The sequence below is a fragment of the Planococcus citri genome, chromosome 4 (assembly GCF_950023065.1).
Source record: "Planococcus citri chromosome 4, ihPlaCitr1.1, whole genome shotgun sequence".
In the NCBI taxonomy this organism is placed as follows: Eukaryota; Metazoa; Arthropoda; class Insecta; order Hemiptera; family Pseudococcidae; genus Planococcus; species Planococcus citri.
The window spans coordinates 24,798,232-24,820,890 of NC_088680.1; the positions used below are offsets into that span (position 1 = coordinate 24,798,232).

The 22,659-nt window shown below is 34.7% G+C and overlaps 4 protein-coding genes across 4 annotated transcripts; all 4 read right to left on the bottom strand.

Moving 5' to 3' along the window:
• Positions 1-6,246: 6,246 nt before the first annotated feature.
• Positions 6,247-9,666, bottom strand: LOC135844119 (fatty acid synthase-like). Its single transcript, XM_065362236.1, has 9 exons — positions 9,408-9,666; positions 8,994-9,318; positions 8,074-8,220; positions 7,783-7,977; positions 7,553-7,702; positions 7,332-7,456; positions 6,991-7,263; positions 6,659-6,904; positions 6,247-6,506 (listed from the first exon to the last, which is right to left on the bottom strand). Exons 2-9 carry the CDS (start codon positions 9,310-9,312, stop codon positions 6,393-6,395), a joined length of 1,569 nt encoding a protein of 522 aa, XP_065218308.1. The 5' UTR covers positions 9,313-9,318; positions 9,408-9,666; the 3' UTR covers positions 6,247-6,392.
• Positions 9,661-15,120, bottom strand: LOC135844118 (fatty acid synthase-like). Its single transcript, XM_065362235.1, has 15 exons — positions 15,017-15,120; positions 14,687-14,947; positions 14,406-14,585; positions 13,611-13,762; positions 13,368-13,535; positions 13,131-13,271; positions 12,904-13,056; positions 12,592-12,794; positions 12,282-12,521; positions 12,078-12,207; positions 11,796-11,969; positions 11,228-11,407; positions 10,295-10,493; positions 9,986-10,169; positions 9,661-9,885 (listed from the first exon to the last, which is right to left on the bottom strand). Exons 1-15 carry the CDS (start codon positions 15,099-15,101, stop codon positions 9,726-9,728), a joined length of 2,610 nt encoding a protein of 869 aa, XP_065218307.1. The 5' UTR covers positions 15,102-15,120; the 3' UTR covers positions 9,661-9,725.
• Positions 15,121-15,253: 133 nt separating this feature from the next.
• Positions 15,254-19,455, bottom strand: LOC135845135 (fatty acid synthase-like). The gene is made up of 9 exons (XM_065363598.1): positions 19,246-19,455; positions 18,860-19,098; positions 18,247-18,758; positions 18,044-18,172; positions 17,732-17,962; positions 17,477-17,666; positions 17,080-17,309; positions 16,704-17,008; positions 15,254-15,524 (listed from the first exon to the last, which is right to left on the bottom strand). The coding sequence occupies exons 3-9, from the start codon at positions 18,307-18,309 to the stop codon at positions 15,254-15,256; spliced, it is 1,419 nt and encodes a 472-aa protein (XP_065219670.1). The 5' UTR covers positions 18,310-18,758; positions 18,860-19,098; positions 19,246-19,455.
• LOC135845136 (fatty acid synthase-like) lies at positions 18,516-21,244 on the bottom strand. The gene is made up of 6 exons (XM_065363600.1): positions 20,971-21,244; positions 20,752-20,889; positions 20,489-20,662; positions 19,246-19,440; positions 18,860-19,098; positions 18,516-18,758 (listed from the first exon to the last, which is right to left on the bottom strand). Exons 1-6 carry the CDS (start codon positions 21,107-21,109, stop codon positions 18,516-18,518), a joined length of 1,128 nt encoding a protein of 375 aa, XP_065219672.1. The 5' UTR covers positions 21,110-21,244.
• Between the last annotated feature and the right edge of the window lie 1,415 nt (positions 21,245-22,659).

Sequence of the window (22,659 nt, forward strand, 5' to 3'; positions counted from 1 at the left end):
AGTTACATAACAAGTGAACCACGCGTTTCAAACTAGTTTTGTCAATGTTAGCTACGCTCAGTAATTGTTTCTCAGAGATGTTCGCTAGATGTAGTACTAACGCGAGGTCTATATGTAGAATAGGAAGCACATGGTCGGCATACACAAAGCCCTGTTAAAATTGGGTATGCATGATGATAAATTTGACAAATGATTTTTTTGAATTTTATTGCTCTATGGGAATACTGTTGATACCAAAAATTTGAATGCGGTTCAGACTTTTTTGCAATAAAACAATTTTCACAAAATGCAATTTAGTTCAAAAAATTTTAAAATTTTTTTGACAAAATTTTCTCCAAAAATTTTTTATTCTTTTGCTTGGTAGAGATAAATTATATATTTCAATGACTGTGCAATTAGAATTGTAATTAGTTAATCAGAACAGATATTGAAAATGATTTTCAAAATTTTGAAATTTTTAAAAATTGGCTCGTAAGCCTGCCGCGATGCCTATATATACATATGTATGCAGTTTTATAATATTCGAGTCTAGATATGAGTAATATGTAGTATAGTACACCTTCCTACAAAATAAAAATTTTTTTGTTCAAGGGCCATAGGCAGTTAGGCACTATAGAGGGGTAAAATGACGCCGGAAAGCTTTCAGATTGATATTTGCATGGAAGGTGGGTACCATTAAGAAATTTCTCTGTGAAAAGTTTTAGACTCCTGCCCCACAGTGGGCCACAGACTTCCCCCAAAAACGGCGATAATTCGGATTCAACCCTCAACGATGTACAATATGTCGATTAATATGTTTTCAAGTTTGTAGCATTCGAATCTGCACTCATTTTTTTGTAGGGGTGAGGGGTGAGGCGTGGGGAGCGAGAAAATGTCAAATTTTTACATTTATTATTGTGTAATATATCGATTAATATGTTTTCAAAAACGTAGAGTTCGAATGTGGAGTTATTTTTTTGGTAGGGGGGGTGATGCGTGGGGAGGGAGGAATTTCAAATTTTGGGTATATTATTGTGTGATATGTCGATTGACATGTTTTCGAGGTCATAAAATTCGAATCTGCACTTATTTTTGTGTAGAGGTGGGGGGTGAGCCGTGGGGAGCGAGGAAATGTCAAATTTTGCTTATATTATTGTGTAATATATCGATTAATCAGGCCGGGCGGTAGCACGGCGAGGGGGTTGGGAAAAAGAACGTCGCCGCTACCGCAACGCCTACTCTTCTGAGACCAACAAACGCGAAAATGAGTACTTTTCGATCTCAAAAACGATCGCACCAATTTTCAAGTTGAATATGTCATTTTGAAGATCTTGACGAGCTTATCAACATACCAAAATTTGAACGTTGTGCGTTTAATACCAAAAGTGCACGAGATCTTCAAACATGTCGTTTTTCACCGTTTTTTTTTCTCAAGTTTCTTCAATACACTTCTCAGAAAATCTGCTGGGTGAAATTCGATGAAATTTTGCATGATGGTGTATTTATACACAATTCAGGTCGCTACGAAGGGATTTTTTGAAAAACGAATTCTAACCACTTTTTTACCCAATTTGAAATTTTCAAACACTCATTATTCAGAAAGTATTTTTGCAAGTGAGCTAAAACGTACAAAAGGCACTTCTCTATAGCTTTAGTAATCTATATGCCGAATTTCATTATAAATGATTGAGTTTAAAAGTCTGTAGCTTCGTTCAATTAACTTAAACCAACGTCAACTTATATGTATCAATCAGAATGGCCCTTATATTCGAAACATACGTTGCATTCGGTGTTGTATGGAGTTGAAATGCGCGGTCATCAACGCAGCCTCAGTGGCTGCGTAACTTAAGCTTCCGCTTACTACGCAGGAGGTCCTCGGTTCGAATCCCGCCTGTACCTAGGTGAAAATTTTTTTTCAAGTTGATTTTTTTTCAAGTAATTATTTTTTTTTAATTGATAAATTGTTATCATTGCGTTTTATATTCTTGAATTTTAACCTAGAAAATTGGTTCTGCTTTTTTTTTTTTTAATCTAAAAAAAAATAATTTAAAAAATGAAAAAAATTAAAATTTTACCATGTTATGTTAGAAAGTTGAAATTTTGTGTGTAAATTCATTTCAGACAATTCAAATCAATTGGAAATAGTTTCATACCATTTTGAGTAGTTCTGGAGCCTCCAACAGGTTTTTGAATGTTGGAATTTTGACAAATAAATTAATGAATAACATGCACTAGAAAAAAAATCTTCAGAAGAGAATATTGAACCCCCGCCTCCACAAGTTTCTTAAGGAAACCATGTTTGAGTAAAAGTGAATGCAAATCTAACCCAATATTTTGTTCATAAAGACTTCAGAAAAAATTGGTGATATCCCCCAAAAAAGTACCTCACGGTAAAAAAAAGGGGGTTTGAAAAAGAACGTGCGAGGAAGGTTCATCGCCATTGCAAAAAAAACTTCAAAAAAATCTCCATAATACAACTGGAAAATATCCAAAAAAAAATAACCCAAAACAAAAAATTACTGATATCTACATTGCAGGGAGTTGGAGAATGATTGGTGGTACCTACTTACCTGCCTACGTACCTACTTCAGAGTTCGCAAATAAATAATGAACAAAAATTTCCCAACTTCCGCCCACTTCTTTAGACAACTAGGTAGCTTCCATTTCCAGTATCCATGATCAAATTTGATTTGATTAGACTTCGTTAGAAAGTGAGCGGAAGTTGGCAAATTTTTGTTCATTATTTATTTGCGAACTCTGAAGTAGGTACGTAGGCAGGTAAGTAGGTACCACCAATCATTCTTCAACTCCCTGCAATGTAGATATCAGTAATTTTTTGTTTTGGGTTATTTTTTTTTGGATATTTTCCAGTTGTATTATGGAGATTTTTTTGAAGTTTTTTTTGCAATGGCGATGAACCTTCCTCGCGCGTTCTTTTTCAAACCCCCTTTTTTTTACCGTGAGGTACTTTTTTGGGGGTATGTTTTCGAGGACGTAGAGTTCGAACCCGGAGTTATTTTTTTGGTAGGGGTTGGAACTGAGGCGTGGAGAGGAAAAAAATTCCAAATTTTGCTCATAATATTACTTATAGTTTAATATGCCGTTTGTCATGTTTTTCAGACTGTTAATATTGTTGATTTGAAAAAATCATTTTATATCTCAAATAGTGTATTTCAATCAAAGTTGAATCGAATATATCATGTTTCGATCTTAAAATTGCGATATTTCCGCAATTGTGAAGAAAATTTATGTATTTCCAATAGAAGGATGAACCTGCAAAGCAAATGTGCAATTATGTGCAAAAAATCGCTGAAACATAATATACGCCACTCCTAAATACACAAACACATCACTATGCAGAAGAGAACCCGTGATATTGCGCGATTATATGAGTGTTGCTCCAAAATGTGTTCTGATTTTGTATAAAAAGCTGTAAACTTTAAAAATCGGTGGTATGAGAAAACATCAAAAAGTAAATTTGGAACTGTTCACTTCCCCACCCCTCACCCCCACCCGTTACCAAAAAACTAACTCCAGATTCGAATTCTACAACCTCGAAAACACATCAATCGGCATATTACACAATAATATATGGAAAATTTGAAAAAACCCCTCCCCGTGTCTCACCCCCATCCCTACTAAAAAAATAACTCCATATTTGAACTCTACGACCTCGAAAACATATTAATTGATATATTACACGACGCAATGAAAGCAAAATTTGAAACTTTCCCGCTCCCCACGCCTCACCCCCCACCCCTACAAAAAATAAGTACAGATTCGAATTCTACGACCTCGAAAACATATTAATCGACACATTGCACATCGATGAGGGTTAAATCCGAATTATCGTCATTTTTGGGGGGTCTGTGGCCCACTGCGTGCCCCCCTTTTTTTTTAAAAAAAACCTTTGTGAAATTATAATAAAAAATTTTTTATCAACCCCATGTGAATCGATTTTTATAATTCATCCATGTACCATCTGCACCCCAGCCTCCTTTCAGTAAGCTCTAATGGAATGATACCGATTACCTAATTATCGACGAAGTGACCCAGATTTAAAAACTAGTTTACAACGAAGTGGAAGTGGGTTAAATGGAATGAAGTATACTAAATGCCCTTGTTTGGCGGCAAGTCATTGGTAATGAATAAATGCATTATGCGTACAACGGTAGGTATAGATAGGTCTAGGTAATCAAAAATGTAATTATGCATCGATATAATGTATTACACAATAGGTAAGTACTTATACATATGCAATGTGGTTCGAATAACTATGTTCAAGAACAGAATATGTAATCCGAAAAAATCTCTGATAAAGAATTCACACCCTCGCTGTTTACCGCAGTGACTGTTACAAGTAGGTAGTAGGTACCTTAACGTGGGGTTTTATGGGGAAAAAGAGCCTTTCAGAATAAGATAGTGAAATCGGTAATTTCTCCAATTTGGTCAAAACTCGCCCAAAAAGTTAGTTTGGATGCAAAACCACCCCTAAAAAATTTTTGAGCCGAACCCCCCTCCTCATCCCAACCCGAAAAATGTGCCCATACGTGCTCAAAATTCAAAATTCCCATTCTCCGGAGGGGTTGGTCCCAAAATTTTGAAACTTTCTCAAAAAATAATCATTAGGTAGATGCGAGTGTGAATTTTTTTAAAAAATTTCATATTGTTTTTTTGGAGGGGGGGAGGGTACAAAATTTTGAAAATTCGTAGAAAAAAATCGAGGAGGGTATCCTCTGCGAAATTTTTTCAGAAATTTAGTTACTTACACCCAAAGGTACCTATAACATATGAATATTTTTTGTGAAGCTTAAAAATCGGTGCAACATGCTCAAAAAAATTAAAATCTTGCAAAAAACGTGATTTATCGTCAATTTTCGGCGTGTTTGGACTTTCAAGGTTAAATTTTTTGGAAAAAATGACATTTCAAGCACCGTACGTAAAAATACATGAAAATGGTAATTTTCCATTTTTGAGCCTCAAACGTAGGTAGGTAAAAACATAATTTACGAGTATCTACTTATTGTTAGTCCAGTGGCAAACAACGATTAAAGTGCATTTTATGATGAAAGCATGAAATATTGCTTGATGCACAAGTACTCTAGAACAAAATTTTCAAGCAAGACGGGATATTCGCTCAACTCCATATAAGAGTGGTGCAGTGGGTGGTGGGGGCCAGCCCCTCCCGTTTTTTCACAATTTTGTTATCTGGCCATTTTTGGGATCATGAGATTGGCTGAATCCTCGAAAATTGAGATTATTATAGCCGGAGGCACTTCTTGGGGCTTTTTTCCGAAGGGGAAAGAAGGTGACATTTGAGTAATACGATTTTAATTTCGTAATTTGAAAATTACAATCAAGTATCACCTCTTTTTGTAGAATAATCGGACGATGCTTATACTGAATTACAAATTCCAATATCCTTGAATTTTAATCCAGCATGAATTTTTTCTGTAAATTTTAAAGGGATGAGATGGAAATGGAGATGGAGGTGAAATTTTGAAGTGAAATCGAAATTCCGGTTTTCGAGGACGCCGGTTTTGAATGTGTGGTCAAATTTTACGATTGAGCAAATCGAGAGGAGGGAGGTTTTTCATCACGATTTCACCCCTCCTTATATTCCCCTCTACCACTCATCCCCGCGATCAGGTTGAAATATGTTGTCAATTTTACGATTTGAGCAAGCGGCGAGGACTCTAACTCCTGTTTGGCACATGCGAGTCTTTTTTCAAGTTCGAGTCTCAATTTGAGTTTTTTACACTCAAAAAATTGAAAGAAAATTGATAACAGTCATTTTTCTCAAATTATTTTTTTAATTTTTGCATCAGATTTCTTCAAAATACGTAATTTCATCTTCATGAAATATGCCTTCGCCGATCCCTTAAAGTACTACTCCCCCCTAAAAAGAATACTGATCCCCCTGTGTGGAGACACCTTCCTTCCCTTCTTTCGCCCCACACAAATTTCTTAATAAAAAAAACTGAAGTGAGTAAAATTTTTTTTGAAAGTTGTTCATTTCTGATCAGAATAATTTTCTTAAAAATTTCGAATTTCAGCACCTCTCCCAGGGGCCGGATTTGAGGTAAGAAATAATTAAAACGACTCAAAATTATGGATTTTAGCCCACTTCACATCATATTATCTTCTTCAGCGTACGAAGCGAGCATGTCATTGGTCATGGCATCGCGACATAGCGTATGTTGAAGGGGGAGGGGGGGGTCCAACAATTTTCGAGTAGAGAAATCAAAAGTAGATTTCTTTGCATCATCATTTTTATTGTTGTATTTATTAAATTTACATTTCATTTAAAACAAAACAGTCAATCACAATTTTTTAAAGGGAGCATAACTACGTAGGTGGTAAAAATACTGCGTTAGTATACAAAATTTCTGCAGGGGGTATCCAGCAGTAGTTTAGCTTTTCCATACCGGAGATTTCATAATAATTTCAGCCGTTTTTGGATGCGATGGAATTGAAGAATGATCTACTTCATCAATTCTATAAACCTCTACAGGATTTATAAAGTGCTAAAGGAAATAAAAATGAAAACAGAAACTGTTAGGTATACTGTTATGAAATACGTAGGTAGGTACTTAATTACAAGTTTAAATACTTATTCTCTGAGCTATAAAATATTCAATTAATTGTGTAGGTAAGTATATAGTGCTAGATAACTTGCCTCTGCCAAGCTGTACGATTCATTGAAAGGTAAACCGTATAAATTCTTGACACATCTTATCAAAACGCAGGATGAATTCAAGGAAACTGGAGATATTTCATAAGTGTGTGTCGCTTTTATTATATTAAATAGCTTGTCTAAAAATCGATGCATAAGATTTTCATTTTCCATCATGCTTGAGAACATCGACGAAGTTATTTTCTTTTTGGATTCCCAATCGACTGATTTTTCTATATTTTTGGAATACTGATAAAAAAGAAAAGAAATTGATCTAGAATATTTCAATTTGTTGTTGCAATTATACCTAATTCACGAAATTTAACACGTCTTACTTTTTCCTTGGGTAGTTTTGGTAATAATGTTGTTATGAATATGAAGCAAATTCGATTCTGTATTTCATCATCTTCTAAGGGGACATTTTCTTCCAATTTATCTCTGTTCAGACCCAACATTTTGACAGTTTTAGGCGAACCATCGATTAGCCAAATGTGTCCTTTTCTTCCTCGATTTTCTAATATTTTGGCTGTTTCTACGGCGATTAATGCACCCAAACTGTAGCCAATGAAATGAAACTCTTGTTCAGGACGAAGTTTTTCCAAAATGATCTAAAAAATATTATTTTTTTTTTACTAATAAAATAGGTACGATATTTATTCATAAAAATGCTACTTACAGATGAAAAATATTCACACATAGATTGAATAACATTTTGTCTTTCATCAGTATCAAAATAATATTGGAAGCATAGCACTTGGAAATGTAAATTTTTAGCTAGTGATTCCATAGCTAGAGCTAACCCTGAAATCGTGGACATTTAATTAGTTGAGATTTTATTCATTTTTACGTCCGTCAAATGAGATGAGCTGGTACCTATTGCTTAAATTACCAACTGACCTTCTATTCCAGGGAATACAAAAACAGTGGGAGTTTCATCAACTGAGGTTGGCTCTTGAATTTCTCCATCGATGAATGGTATTCGCAAAATCGGCTGAACCCACATTTCTTCACTATTGAGATGATGCAATTGTATTGGCTGTTCATGAACTGCATAAAATCAAAAATTCAGTTTTTTAAAGCTTTATTTACCTACACATTGTTAGATAATTTCCATGCATTGTCATTACCTGCAATCGAAGCGTTGTTTTTGTTTTCTTTTAAACGAATCAATTTTGCGAAGGTCATGGATTGTAGTTCTTCTGATGTAAAGAAAGTATTAAATTCCGTTTCAAAGATTTGTTTTATTTCTAGCCCTAAAATCGAATCCATTCCTAGTTCTGGTAAAGTCCACGTTAAACATATAGCCTCAAGATCTTTAATACCTATTCAAAAAATAAAAAGACAACCAAAGTAGTGAGATTTTGTTTACCTAGGTCTATTGTTCAAGTCGAATTCTTATTATTTGCCATAATTTTTACCCATTGCATTAGATATTTTAGTTACTATGTCAGAATCAGTTGTTTGTTTTTCACCTACAATTATGCTGCTAATAATAGAATAATGGTGTTTCATTAAACAGTCTAATGTTTCCAAACATGATTTGATTTCTTGAAAACCGCATCCTCCTGAAACATTAGTCGAGGAAAAGAATGGGGAAATTACTATCAATGTGGAAATGTGGAGATGAATATTTGAAAATCGTTTTATGTTCTCTCTAAATCTGAAACAGTCAAATTTCACTGTTTCAAGAAGGCAAAAAGTCGTCATTGAAGGTAACAGTGTAAAAGTACCTACTGCTAAAATTAGTGAAATTTGACTGTTTCAAATTTATAAAGTTCTAAAGTTGACCTTCCCTCCTCCATTTTCGAGCCTATCTTAAGCCCCCAGCAAGTCCAAATCGGCTAAAATTTAATGCTGTCACAAATTCCAAACATTCTGAATCAAATACTTGAGTTTTTCTGCTAAAAACTTTTTATTGAATCAAGAAATTGAAAATTTTTCTCTGAATAACGTTAGCTGTATGTCGAATTAATGTTGAGTTGATACATTATGAGAAATTGAAGCACATAATTTTATAAAAACTAATCCGTAATTTTGTATTTTTCTCTGTTTTAGGTGAGTGCTAGTTTTCATCATTGGATCATTTGATTTTCAAATAAGAATTAGTAAGTGATTTTATAATGAAAAAATTGCATAAAATAAACTTACCTATAGATATTTGCATGTAAATTTTAAAAAGAAAAGAATTTTACTTCCTTGAAATTGAGCAAACTTCCAATTTATTCTGCTATTTCAAAATTAAAAGTAAGTAAGAATCCCTTTAATATTATTTTCAAAAAATTCGTTCAAATTTCCCATTTTGAATTTTAAAAATGGTAAAAATATCATTGAAAATTACCTATAACAGCGGATGGGTTACTCTCAAATACATCAGAAAGTACACCAACTCCGCCTACAGGTCCCCATTGTATGGCTAACGCTGGTAAACCATCCGAACGTCTGTTTTCGCATATTCTTTCCATAACAGAATTGGCAAAACCGTAGTTGGTTTGATCTATATTTCCATAAGCGCAAATTATGCTGGAAAATACCACAAAATATTCCAAATTTGGGCACATTTTTCTGCTCAGTTGGTCAACATGCCAAGTTGCAATCGCTTTTGAATCACCAACGATGTTGAATTTTTCTTCGGTTTGTTTTGAAAATGGATCGTCCATATAAGTCTATATAAATGAGAGGAATGTTAGGTATTTTTTTTTTTGTTGGCATTGGGATGGTGTGTGCCCTGAGTTGTTTTTGCTTTTGTTATTACCACTGCGAGGTTAAATATTCCAGCCACTGGACCTAAACAATTTGCAGTTTGAATTAAATTCTCGATGCCTGATTCTTTGGAGATATCAGCAGTGGAGATGATGATACGAGCTCCGTAAGAACGCCATAAATTTATTCTGTATGATTGGTAGCCATTTTTGATGCCTGTTCGTGAGCTTAGCACGATGTTACGAGCTCCTCTTATTATCAGCCAGTCCGTCAGTTCTAACCCAAATCCTCCCAATCCTCCTGTAAGAAGAACATGCAATAATCACCTTTGAACTTCATTATTAGGTACTTGCTCATTTAAAATCCAAAACTATAAGTGCTTTCCTAAAATTATGTACGATTTATTTTCTCGACAAGTTACTCTTGGTTTCACTTTCATTTGCATCGGTCTTGGTATTGATTTGATATTTTCTTCTTCGTCTCTAATTTTGATGATCAGCTTACCGATATGTTTTCCAGATGCCATTAATCTGCATTAATATTTTTTTTTTTACAAAATTAAAGGTGTCGTGAAATATCATTATTTAGACAACAATAGTCCAGCATTTACGTAAGCAACCTATTTATTACCTAAAAGCGGATTCCACTTCATCGATTTGAAAAATTGTTCTGTCGATAGGTTTTATAATTCCCTGCTCGAGCATTTTTTGAATTTTCTCGAATATGCCAAAAACTATCGGATTTTTGTGATTCAATAGTAGAACATCTAATTGCACACTGTAGAATGTGATATCATTCAAGAAATGTCCCAATTCTAAATAAAAATTTGACGAATTAATCAGCAAGGAGAAGGAAAAATGATTGAACTGTTACATCCGACATTCTTCAAATTTGGGTATAATCGATACCAAAATATGCCTACTCATTGCCATTACTTACCCAATGGATTATTTTTAACCATATCAAATTTTCCTATCTCCAAGAAGTGTCCACCTTTTGCAACACAGCGAACTGAAGCTCGAAGCTTTTCTTCAGCTAAGCTATTCAATACTACATCAACTCCTCTGCCCTTTGTTTGTTTCATTATCATGCTTTCAAATGAAATGTCCCTGGTATTACCGATATGGTTTTCTGGGATCTAGTCATTCAAAAAGTTATAAAATTAACATTTTGTAGAATCGGTCCTGTAAGTGGGTGACTCATCAGGGTGTAGGTACCTTAATAATTTTGGCTAGTGTAGCTCATCCAAAACTTTCTTTCAACAAATCAAATTATTTTTGGAAACTTAGGCAAAGACCAATTTCCACTTTTCCATCGTGGAGGAGAGGGAGGGGCAAATCGGAAACATTAAATAAGTACCTAGTGCTTTTCTGATGAAGATGGACCAAATCTAAGGATTAAAAGGTAAAAAAAAAACGGAGGTAGAAATGTCAATTTTTTGGTTTTCTGGTTTATTTTTAGAATGGGGGGGGATGGGAGGGAAGGGGACTTCTTGGCACGATTTGTTTTCACCAACAGGGTTGAAGAAATTTTCCTCCATCTCTAGAGCGTTTCAAATATTTTTTTTTTTCACAAATAAGTATGATTAAGAGATCTATTTTATCCAAGTAAGGGACTTGACTGAGATGTTGGAACTGAAAAGTTCACAATTTTTCAAATTTTGTCTGTTACTTCAATTTTTTATGTTTTGTTAAGTGGGGGGGGGGTCTCACTGGAACCATTTGTTTTACACCGAGTGAACACTTTAGGAAGGTGGGAGCGGAAAAAAAACGAAAAAAAATGTTCTCAAGGTACACCCTAGCCCTAGAGATACATGTCAAGCATCAGCTTCCTATTTAGATTTTGAACCAAGGGATTAATTGGAAAACTCACTTGAGGAAATGCTTTTCTAATAAATTCCCTTTTCTCTGCAGTTCCAACAGTTGTGAAAATATTACATTTGTAATGCAGGCAAATATTTATGGCTGCTTGACCAATTCCACCGCTACCAGAATGTATGAGGACTGAAAGTCCTTCTTTCAGTGTCATTTTGAAAAAGAAGGCAAATACAACCTGCAAATAATATTATAATTAAACTTAATGAAATAATACCTGCCTATTTATCAAAATCTGAGAATGTCAATAATACATTGATACCAGTGGCGTAGCCAAGAGGGGGGGCGAAGAGTGCCATGGCCCCCCCTTGTGAGCGAAAATTTAAAAGAAAACATGCAAAAATGGACGTTTTTCGTTGTTTGGATCCATTTTTTCTAAAAATTTTCGCTCTCACTTCGCTCGAGCAGTAATTTTGCCTTCGTTTTCTTGAAATCACCACACATCACAATAGATTTCCAGAAAATTACCCCTGATTTCAATTTTTCATGCCTAAAAATCGGGTTTTGCCCCCTCCTTGAGAAAATCCTGGCTGCGCCACTGATTGATACGTGAATTTAACACTCACTGTAGCATATACAAGAGGAATACTAGCTGCTTCCTCTAATGTCATACTGTCTGGTACATTCCATGTAATGATTGGTAATGCTTCGACCATTGTAGAAATTCCCTTACCAGGCACAATTCCCATTAATCTTACTCCAACTCTATCTTTACCAGAAAATTCGCCTCCAATGCAACACTTGAATGATTTTGATCATTGTAATAATGAGATTGTGTAACTTATAATGAAACTTTAGGGTCTATGCCCCCTCCTCGTCACAATATTACGTTTTCGATAAAAACTAACCTCTGATAAGCGACTATAAGAAAACGAGTCTGTTGGAGAAATTCTTCCAATTGATAGCATAACGTCTTTGAAATTGATTCCACTGTAATAAACATGAACTAGAAATTTTTCATTGCAAATTCCTCCATATCTGAAATCAGTTTTTCAAAAAATATAAATTTTGAGAAATTGTAAGTAATATGAGCCGAGGAATTTAAAGATTACGTTAAAGGATCCAACGAGCCTTCAATCCATTTGAAAGAGGAAAGATTGCCACGTTCTTCCAACGTACAGAATGCATGACTGGATTCTATATCAGTCAATGAGTTGAGTGATGAGTGCCAGTAACCGCCCCATTTTCCATCCTTATATACATTATGAGAGAGATCTTTATCTAATTGAGATTTATAAAATGGATCATCCAGGGAGAAAGAAGGAGCTTTGTCATCCATGATGAAAAAACACCTTGAACATGACGTATGTTGGTAAAATTGACACCAAATGAGTATATTGATGAGAGGAAAGGAGATCGTACCTGATATGTTTTCCTTTGTCTTCCTTCCTCAAACAGTTGAAAAAGCCCAGTATTCCGTTATTTGGTTGTTTTTCCGCGTACAATATCAATTTTTCATCTTTCTCGGGGTCGAGATTTGAAATAGCAGTTTGGGCTTCAGGTACCCAAGAATACGAACTATCTTTTATTTGGATTGTTTGCTTGATTGGTTTGCTTTTTGTCAACTGTGCAATGGAGATATGTACTTATATTGATTGTTGTTATACTTACACTTTTTATTATTGGATCAAAGAATCGAGTCGGACTTTTTAACAATTATTTCGGAGAGCTTACTTTATTAAGGAGCATAATTTTTTCAGTATCATTAATAATTCGACTAAAGCAGACATTAAAGCCCAATTTTTCAAATGGAACATTTTCAGCGATTGATTCCCTCGTGAGGATAAAGCCATCATCTCTCAGTGCTTCCAAAATTGATTCGATGCCCTAAAATCAATTGAATTTGATCAAGAAGCATAGTCTTGGATTATTATTGTCATGAGCTGAAATGTTTTACCAACCTCGTTTTGTTTTTGTATGTGTGACAAGATCACCATTAAAACAGTTTTGTTGTTTGGTAATTTTCCATTCGAAACTGTTATTTCGCTTGATGCCTCTGTTTCCTCTGCTTTAATTGAATTCGTTAAAATGTTAACGTTTGCCTGAATAATTGAATGGTTTAGTTATTGATTAGTAGGTGCTGCATTGGTCAGACGATTTATCGTGCTAATGAGTCTCATAGTCTTATACATAGGTACCTTGTATGTTGGTCTATCATGCAAGGCTTTTAAAACTGCTTTTGATATGGAAGGCCCAGTTCGACTGTAATCTTGATCAATTATTTCATAGGTGATTGCGTTGATAATTAGAGTATTCTGTGTAGCTATTTCAGTGCAAATGTCGACTGTTGTATTCAAGTCCATTTTCTGGGAACATTTTTTTTTTTGTGAATTTCTCTTCCAATAACTGAAGTATATTTTTGGAGAAAATCATTAGCTTACTTCATTGCTGATATTTGGAACAAAGTTATATCGTTGAAGTACGTGATCTGCTCGTTTTCTTTGACGATTAATCTCAGCACATCTCAATCCACTCATCTGAATCCCTCCGGCACTCAATAAATTGTGATAGGAGTGGTAATGAACAGGGAATTCTATGGAATTGGTATATTTACGATGGAGGTATCCAAACCAGCAGAAAAATTTTCAACCAGACAAAAGCTAAATTGGAAGAACATGCAAAAACACATCACATCCCTGGTGAAAATATTAGGTGCTCAGGTACATTTTCCGATTTTTTGTGAATTTTTGGATATCAAATTTGGACATTTTTGATAACCCGAATCGATTGGAAACGGATTAGAAACATTTTCAGCGGTTCTGAAGCCTTCAGCATCCTCTTGAAAGTTGAAATTTCTTCAAAATTGTATTCAATAAAGCTGGAGTGGTAAAATATACTTTATACACTAATATTTTAAAACACTGAGCCGATTAGATGTGGTTTCAAGCCGTTCTGGAGTCTCCAGTTATAGTTAGAAAATTCCAACAATTTTTGCTAAGCCAAACTTCAGCGCTAAAATGTTGTAAAATTTTGATTTTTTTGAGAGCACCTTAAATTTTGATTGCTGATGTCTTTATTTTTGTATGCTCTTTTGATTCAGCCTTCTCCGGTTCAAAAATTTTTTCTGCCAAGTGAAAGTACCTTTCTTGTTATATTTGAATTGAAATCACGTATCAATAGGTATAATTCGTCATTTTAAAAATATGGGTCACAAAACAATAATGTAAGATACTAACTAGGATTTTCTTCATCCAAAGATTCTAGCATTTCAAAATGTTTCTGAAAGTCTACCACAACTTTGCGTATGAATGTAGGAACAAGAGTTGCTCTACTGTCCACATGCAATAAGGTGATTTGCAACATCGTATCGATAAAAGTTACAAAATTTCTGCTCCAGGATACTTCTCCATATGTACCTTTTGAAAAAAAGTGGATAAAAATAAGACTCGTGAGTTCTTAACTAAACTCTAAACCAGTGAAAAACTAAAACCAAGAAAATGTGAACTTTAAAAATTACCATTGCAATTGACATACTGAACGTTTTTAAATAATCCATTGTATTGGTAACCTCTTAATCGCAGTTCTTTGTAGAAATCGTTGATATTCAATGGTAAAATACCTGAATTGGATATTTCATCTTTGAATGGTTCTACGTTGGTCACATCCTTACGAGTATTTTCCAAAATTCGAACTTTCCCTTGTGCTACCACAGCTTCGTCGCATTTCACTTCAAATTGATTGTTGTGATCTTGAATAACGATGTGAAAATACAAACTACCTAAAATTTATGAATTAGTAAATTTATTTTGTTTTATTTTCGAAGTGAAATGTTTGTTTCTACGTATACCTTTGGTTGGGATGGTTACTGCTTGTTCAAAATGAATATTTTCAAAAACGATGGAAAAATGCGTCAGTGGCTTTCTCTTTATCATAGAAATGGCTTCAGCGACCAGCCACTGAAAAAAATCATAAAATTTGAAATTCATGAGTTTGTTGTACAGGCTGCTGGATAAGGATGTAAATGCTTGAGTGCAAGATTTGGGTACTATCAGCTGTAGTTTTTAGGGGGGGAAGTGGTTTATGTTTAAGTCCTTACCAAATAACCACTGCCAGGATACAAATTCCTATCTCCAATGATGTGACCCCAAAGATAATTATATTCTTCACTATTCGGATCAACCGTGTAATATCTCTCATTTGATTGATTTGTATTCGCACTCATGTTATAAGGCTTTTGCTGTTCTTCGTATTTCCACTTAATTAATGGAGAAATCATCGGAGTTGATCTGCTTACTGGGAACTCGATTTCCGGATAAAGGTGGCTCAGCTCCATCTCACCACCGGCTTCGTAGAATCTACGATTATTTTCAATTCATTATTTTTGTGTATGACTACTTATGCAGTTTTGAACTTTGACAATAGGAATAATTGCAACCTTCTCCCGTGATCCTCTGCAACCACTTTTTTCTCAAAGGGGGCATCCTAAGGAACATTTTGAAGCAAACTAGCCAAAAAAAGCTGGCCTCACTACATAATAAAAGGGCGGCCATTTTGAATAACAGGTCTGCCGAAATTGTAGATTTTGCTTTCCAATATGGACAGTGGACACGTACGAAATTTTTTGAATCTGGACATTGTTAGGTTAAAAAGCATGCAAAAATTCATCACCAGCCAAAATTTCAAACTGAAGTGCATTTTTCAATTTTTGATGAATTTTTGACAATCAAATTTAAGCCAAAAATCAGAAAAAAAATCAAAATTTTACCAAACTCACTAAAAAAGCTTTTTGGAATGTACCTTATTCGACTTGCCAAATTAATTTAAAACGGGTTCAAACCGTTTTGAGCAGTTCTGAAGCCTCCAACAAATTGTTGAAACTTGAAATTTCCACAAAATTTCATATAATGAAGTTAGAAATCCGACTGCTGGTAAGTTTGAATTATTTTGGAGCCTCCAGCGACTTTTTGAAAATTCCTAAAGTCTCCGGTAGATGTTTTAAACCTGAAATTTTCCACAAAATTTCTTCATGTGGAAATTTCAAGTTTCAAAAATCCGCTAGAGGCTCCAGAAATGCTCAAAACGGGTTGAAACCGTTTCCAATCGATTTGACAGTTCAAAAATAGGGTACATCCAAAATTTCAGCTTTCTAGGCCCATTTGGTAAAATTTTGATTTTTTCTTATTTTTGGGTTGAAATGTTATTTTCAAAAATTCACTAAAAATCGAGAAATGCACATTAGCTGTTGGAATTTCAGCTGGTGATGAATTTTTGCATGTTCTTTCGGTCTAGTTATGTCCAGTTCAAAGAATTTCGTGCAAGTCTTATGTTGGAGAGTGTTTGCGATTTTGGTTGTCTTGTCAATCAAAATAGCTGCCATTTTGTTAGTAAAGCCAGCCTTTTCTTTCGCAAGTTTGCTTTGAAGTGTTCCTTAGAATGTCTCCTTTAAGAAAAAAATGTGCCAGAGGATCGGCAGCGTGTCGTGGGGGTGGAAGTATTCCTTTTGTCCTTATACCGGACTATTAGGTAATGCTTACTGGCCTAAGGCACTTAGTAGATATTCTACGCTGTTTTCACTATTTTTCCAAGTTAATGGAATATTGTGTACAGTTTTCGGTAAAGAACGTTTTAAAATGGCGTTCAGGAGACCATGAGGTGCTATTTCAATAGTTATCGCATTATCAGGTATATGGTGGCAGCCTTCTTCGAAGTATACCGGATTTACGAAATTATTCGATTGATATTCGGCAGAACAATATTTGACTTCTTCGTTATCCCAATTGTGCTCTAGTGCAGATGTGCTTATCCATTTTTTTGAACGAATTTTCGGCTCCGGAATAACCTGAAGGGAAAGATGAAACAGTTCTTAAGCCTATAGCATTTCACTGGTCATTTTTCAGGAGGCGGGCTTACTTTTTTGAGGTAGGATAAAAATGGCAATTTCCGTGAAGCGATGTAACGACTATGGGATGGAATGTTTGCAGAATTCACTTTGCGTGCAAATATATTTTTTTCTTGTAATGTCTCGATGAAATTCTGCATAATATCCGTTGGTCCTGATAAGGTACAGCTGTTGGGACCATTATGACATGCGATATCGATTTCTTGGGGTATGAGATTTTTCATCGTTTCGTAGCTTTCACCTGAGTGAATAATAATTGAATTTTTTAATGGCAGAGGTCTTTATCTAATTTTTTTATTTCTTCTACATACACTGAAAAGTGGATGAAAGATGTTATGTGAAAAGAAGAGAATGAAGATTGTCTCTGTTTCAACATTTTCAATGACACATTTTTACAATTTCACTTACCAACAGCTGCCATAGTTCCGTTGATGGAACCACTTTCCATTAAAACCAAACCCCTGTAATAAGCTGCCATAATCGTTTGTTCGGCTGTCAAGCAACCGTCAGCATATCCACATGCTATTTCTCCTACTGAATGACCGATGATTCCATCTGGTCTAATATTTATTATGCTCAATACATCCACTAAACCAATCTGTTGGAAAGGTGAATTTTCATTCGAAAAATTCTTTGCTCCAAATTCATACCGATAAAGGTTACCTGAATGGCTGTTATTCCTACAAATATGTTTAGAATATTGTCGAGTATTTGAGGATCGTCCTTTGAAATGATTTTTATTACATCAAGACCCTTTGATCGTAGCGCATCGTGGCTTTTACGTACAGACTGAGCGAAAATTGGAATTTCCATTAACAATTTTCCCATTGCAGGCCATTGCGATCCTAGACCACTAAAAACAAACCATATTGGCCGTTTTTCACCAGAAAAGAACTGAAAAAACATTTTTTTTTTCGATTTTATTGGGCTGTTTTTAGAATGAATATTCGCATCTTCTGCGATAGTTTAGCTTACTTTTTTAGACACTTTGGGTGAATTATTTTTTTGTAGAATTATGTATCCTCTATAAGGATGACCTTGAATTCCGTATTTGAAAATTTCATGCAATAATCGAATATACTCGGCATTCCTATTTTTTTCAACCTATCAAGTATGCGACGAATTAGTTAAAATGTCAACATTTTTTTGTTGCGTGAGTAAAATTGAACCAGTTTTACAGAATTCAAAATGCAGTCAACTGCTTCCTCTGTTCTTCCAGATGCTGTAACTAGCCAATGCATATTTTCATCGATCGAATGTTGTTCATCTTGGACTTTTCTATGAGGTTTTAGGACAATGTGACCATTAGATCCACCAACTCCGAACGAACTTAATGCAAAGTAATCCCCTTCCAAGGGAATTGATTTTGTAACGATCTTTAAAATGAAAATTGAATTCAGTTTCTGTGACACAAAATCACGATGGTAGCTGAAACATGATTTCCATGTTATAAAATAACCTCGAGATGTCCATTAATCAAACCCTTAATGTCGGGATTTGGTTTATTGTATCGTAGATTGGCAGGAATCGTTCCAGTTTCGAAAGCTATGATTAATTTGATTATGCTACATAAAGCTGCTGCCGCCTCAGCGTGTCCCATGTTCGATTTGACTGATCCCACCTTTAATGGAGTTGCACGATTCGCGCAGAAAAAATTATCGATGGATGTTCCTTCCGCAGTATCTCCTGCCTATGACAGAAAAAACGATATTTTTTTTCACATTCAATACCTACATTTATGTTGGCTGTAATTTTGCATATTTTTATTGGTGATTGAATTTTTACGCCTACCCGAGTTCCAGTACCATGAGCTTCGATATAAGAAATCCTTCGGGGATCCAGGCTAATTTCTTGGTAAAATTGTTGATATAGATTTATTTGTGCTTTGATCGATGGAAAACCTGATCCATTTTCTTGAAATCCATCGGAATTGGTTGACGAATGAATGATGGTTGAGTAAATCCGTCTCGCGTGTTTTCTTTTTTGCAAAAAAACTACGACTACTGCTTCAGATCTCACATAACCGTTTGCTGAAGGGGAAAAAATACATTTGAGTAAATTTTCGGTAATTTGCTTCAAGTATTGACAGAATTTTTTTATTTTTTCTGTCTTTCAAATTTTCCAATATATTTTTGATTTCCATTGAAAATTGATTGAATAGGTAAATAAATACGTACCATCTACATCAAATGGTGCACTTGTCCCATCTGGGCTGAGAAATGGTGTAGAGGGTGAGTATTCTGTGGGGGTTAAGCAAAAATTTGAGCTGCACACGATTGCTCCTTCGCATTGTCCTCGTTGAATAGTTTTAATTGCGTGATCAATGGCGTACATTGAGGATGAGCAAGCTGTATTCACGGAATAGCTTGGTCCTGAGGCAGTAATCAAAGTGTATATTAGTATTGCAGTCAACTGAGAGTGTACAATAAAGGATGTTGATTAAAACAATTGCTCCGTATTATTTTTTTTTTTCATATGTTAAAAAAATTTTCAACCGTTTTTTTTTCGAATTACGTACCTATTTCATCAATCAACTGTTGAGAACTAATCGGACTTCTGAGTAGGATTTGGCTCCATTTCCAGGGATGAAACTACATTGAGGTTTCTTGAGAGGGTGTATAAGGGGAGGTGGTTTGGCCGAAATTTTGCTGACTGATATTGGGGGAAAATGCCAATTTTTCTGATTGATATCATATTCATAATATGACTTGTAAAAATTTTCATTTTCTGTTTGGGATTTGTGAGGGTCCGGATATGAATTTTTAAATTGTAAAACATCAAAAAAATTGGCTCGAGCGAAGCAAGGGCGAGAGTTTTTGAAAATTTAATTTTGAGAGGCCTAAAAACAATTTTTTAGGAAGTTGATTTTAATAAAGAAGACATGCCTGAGCGAAGTGAGGGCGAGAGCTTTTGAAAATTTGAATATTTTGAGAGAACTTAAAAGGATACTTTTTTCTGCGAAGAGTTTATTTTTTGGCTTTTAGGATGTTAATTTAAAAAAAAAAGAAATGAGAATAGGTTCAAGAGAGGGCGAAAGCTGTTGAAAATTTGTATTTCGAGAGGCATAAAGATGATACTTTTTATGTGAGGAGTTCATTTTTTCACTCTAAAACTTTATAAGTTGAAAGGTATTTTTTTTGAAATTTCAATTTTGAATTGGAAAAGAATCAATCCCGAGCGAAGTGAGGGAAACAGCTTTTGAAAATGTGTTTTTTGAGATGTAAGAAACAAGGTTTTCTTTGATTACAGGCCCTCTAGAATGTGCGAGCCCAGGGCAAACTGTCCCCTTTGCTTCCCCTATCGATGGACCTGCTTCTGAGGGGTGACTTTCAAGGAGCGAGGTAACTCAACGATCTTATTCTCTACAGGCGAATACGTACAAAATACGTTAGACTGTCATTGTCAGTTTATAGGTATTACCATGAACATCCAACCATTGCGAAATTCTGTTCGTCAACATGAATGCCATTTTGCCTGCGAATCCTAAATACGTTTCAGTTTTCTTATACTTTGCTGGATCGCCTTCATCATTGAGATCCCATACGCCACCAATAACAGCGATGTTTTCCCCTTTTATTTCTTGAGGATTGTAACCTTCAAAATTTTAAAAATAAAATTCTCAAGTATCGTTTTCATACCTAGATGTCGTATCCATAAAGTAAATTCCATGGTATCGTACATACCTGCGTCGAGAATCGCTTCGAAGGTTTTTTCCAGCAATATTTTCGCCGAATATGTCATACTTTGGGCATGATTATTATTTATGCGAAAAAAAGAATAATCAAAATGATCGATTGTTTTTAATAATCCAGCGTTCAAGCCTGCGCATTGAAAAAAAAAGTTTTGTCATGATTTGTGAAAGACTGTAGGATGGTCTGTCGTAGAAGGTACCTCGCACTTACCTTTTTTGTTGTGTCTCTCAGATGATGATGAAATCATATCATTTCCAGCCAATAAATTATTCTTGAATTCTTCCACATTTTCACTTTTTGGAAACACGCCAGAAATGCCAGAAATAACGATATCGTCCGAATTACTCATTTTTTCCCGTTTTCTTTTTTTTTCACAACTTGGGTAAAAATAATTTCACTAACGAAGATTTCGCGATTTTTACTTTCACCTTGCAACGCCAAGTCGCGGAAAGCACTGTTGAATTTTGACTGTACCTACTTTTCGTTCTTCAATGTCTGACTGCAATTAAAATTATAAATTGCCTCGCTCGTTAGTGGGTAGGTAGGTACCTAATTTTGACTACAGTTTAATAATTATCGCGAATTTCGCGAACCAAAAATCCTTTGTGGGTGAAATGTAACGATATGGAATTTTCCTGTAGCTACAGTGTTTATAGTCTACTTTTGTACTCGTATGTAATGTTTATGCGTACACCACACGGGTAGTATATTAATAAACGAAGGTGAATCTTCATTTAAATCATTCAGTATCATAAGTGTCAAATTTGTTTGACGATAATTAATGTTCATCGTTACATCGAGGATAATTAAGTTTTCATACTTACATACTACATAGTAGAAACCGACTGACGTAAACTCTTTTATTTGGGATACTTACTATCTGAATACTTTGTCATTTTTTCAAGGTCTGTTTGTTTATTGTTAAATCGGTTCAGTGCGCGTGGCACTAGCAAAGTCTTTATAATTATTGCCATTTTAGGGGGGGAGGGGGGTCTGTGGCCCACTGTGGGGGATTGAATTGAGGCCAACACTAGAAAAGGGCCATGGGACACAGATAGAAATGAATCCCACTTGAAATTTTCCAAAAAAATGATTTTTGTTTTTCAAAATAATGCATATCAAAATTTACCTTTTTTTGGGGGAATTACCCACGCCCACCTACCTTCTAAGAAGACTCGATCCCCCTCCAAAAATTGACCAAGTAGGTTAAATCCCAAATTTTAATCGAGAATAAAAAATATCAAAATGGGGAAAAAATTCGAAAAAATTAAAAATATTATTCGAAAATGTTTTTTAAGCATTTCATAAGAATTTTAAGCTCAAAATTGAGTCAGTATTTTTGAAAATTGTTGAAAAAGTGTCATACGTGCAACCTATAAAAATGGGTTTAAAACTTGCAGAAAAATTTGAATAATTCAAAGAAAAAGTTCTTTGAGTAAATAAAATGAAGTCATAATTTTCTGGATTTGAGAAAAAGTGTCAATTGCACTCATCGAAATAGGTGAAAAATCGGAAATTATCTCTATTAAATTTGTTTTGAGTAATCATTTTCGAAGATTTTTGATTTCAAAGTTAAGTCAGTATCAATTTGTCCTAATAAAAATTCTCATGTAGTAAAATTCTATACAATTCTTCTGTGAAAAATGAAGTTGAAACAAAGAGGCCTTGAAATTAACCAGGTGGTATTATTTAATCGTTGCCTCTCTTTTCCTCTCTGCCCAACGAAATTCCGGGTAGATAAATCAAAAGTCGATTTCTTCGCATCATAATTTTTTATTGTTATATTAAGTTTACATTTCATTTAAAACAAAAAACAGTCAATCGCCACTTTTTAAAGGGAGCATAGGTGGTAAAAATATTGCGTTAGTACGTACAAAATTTGGGCAGGAGTATCCACCA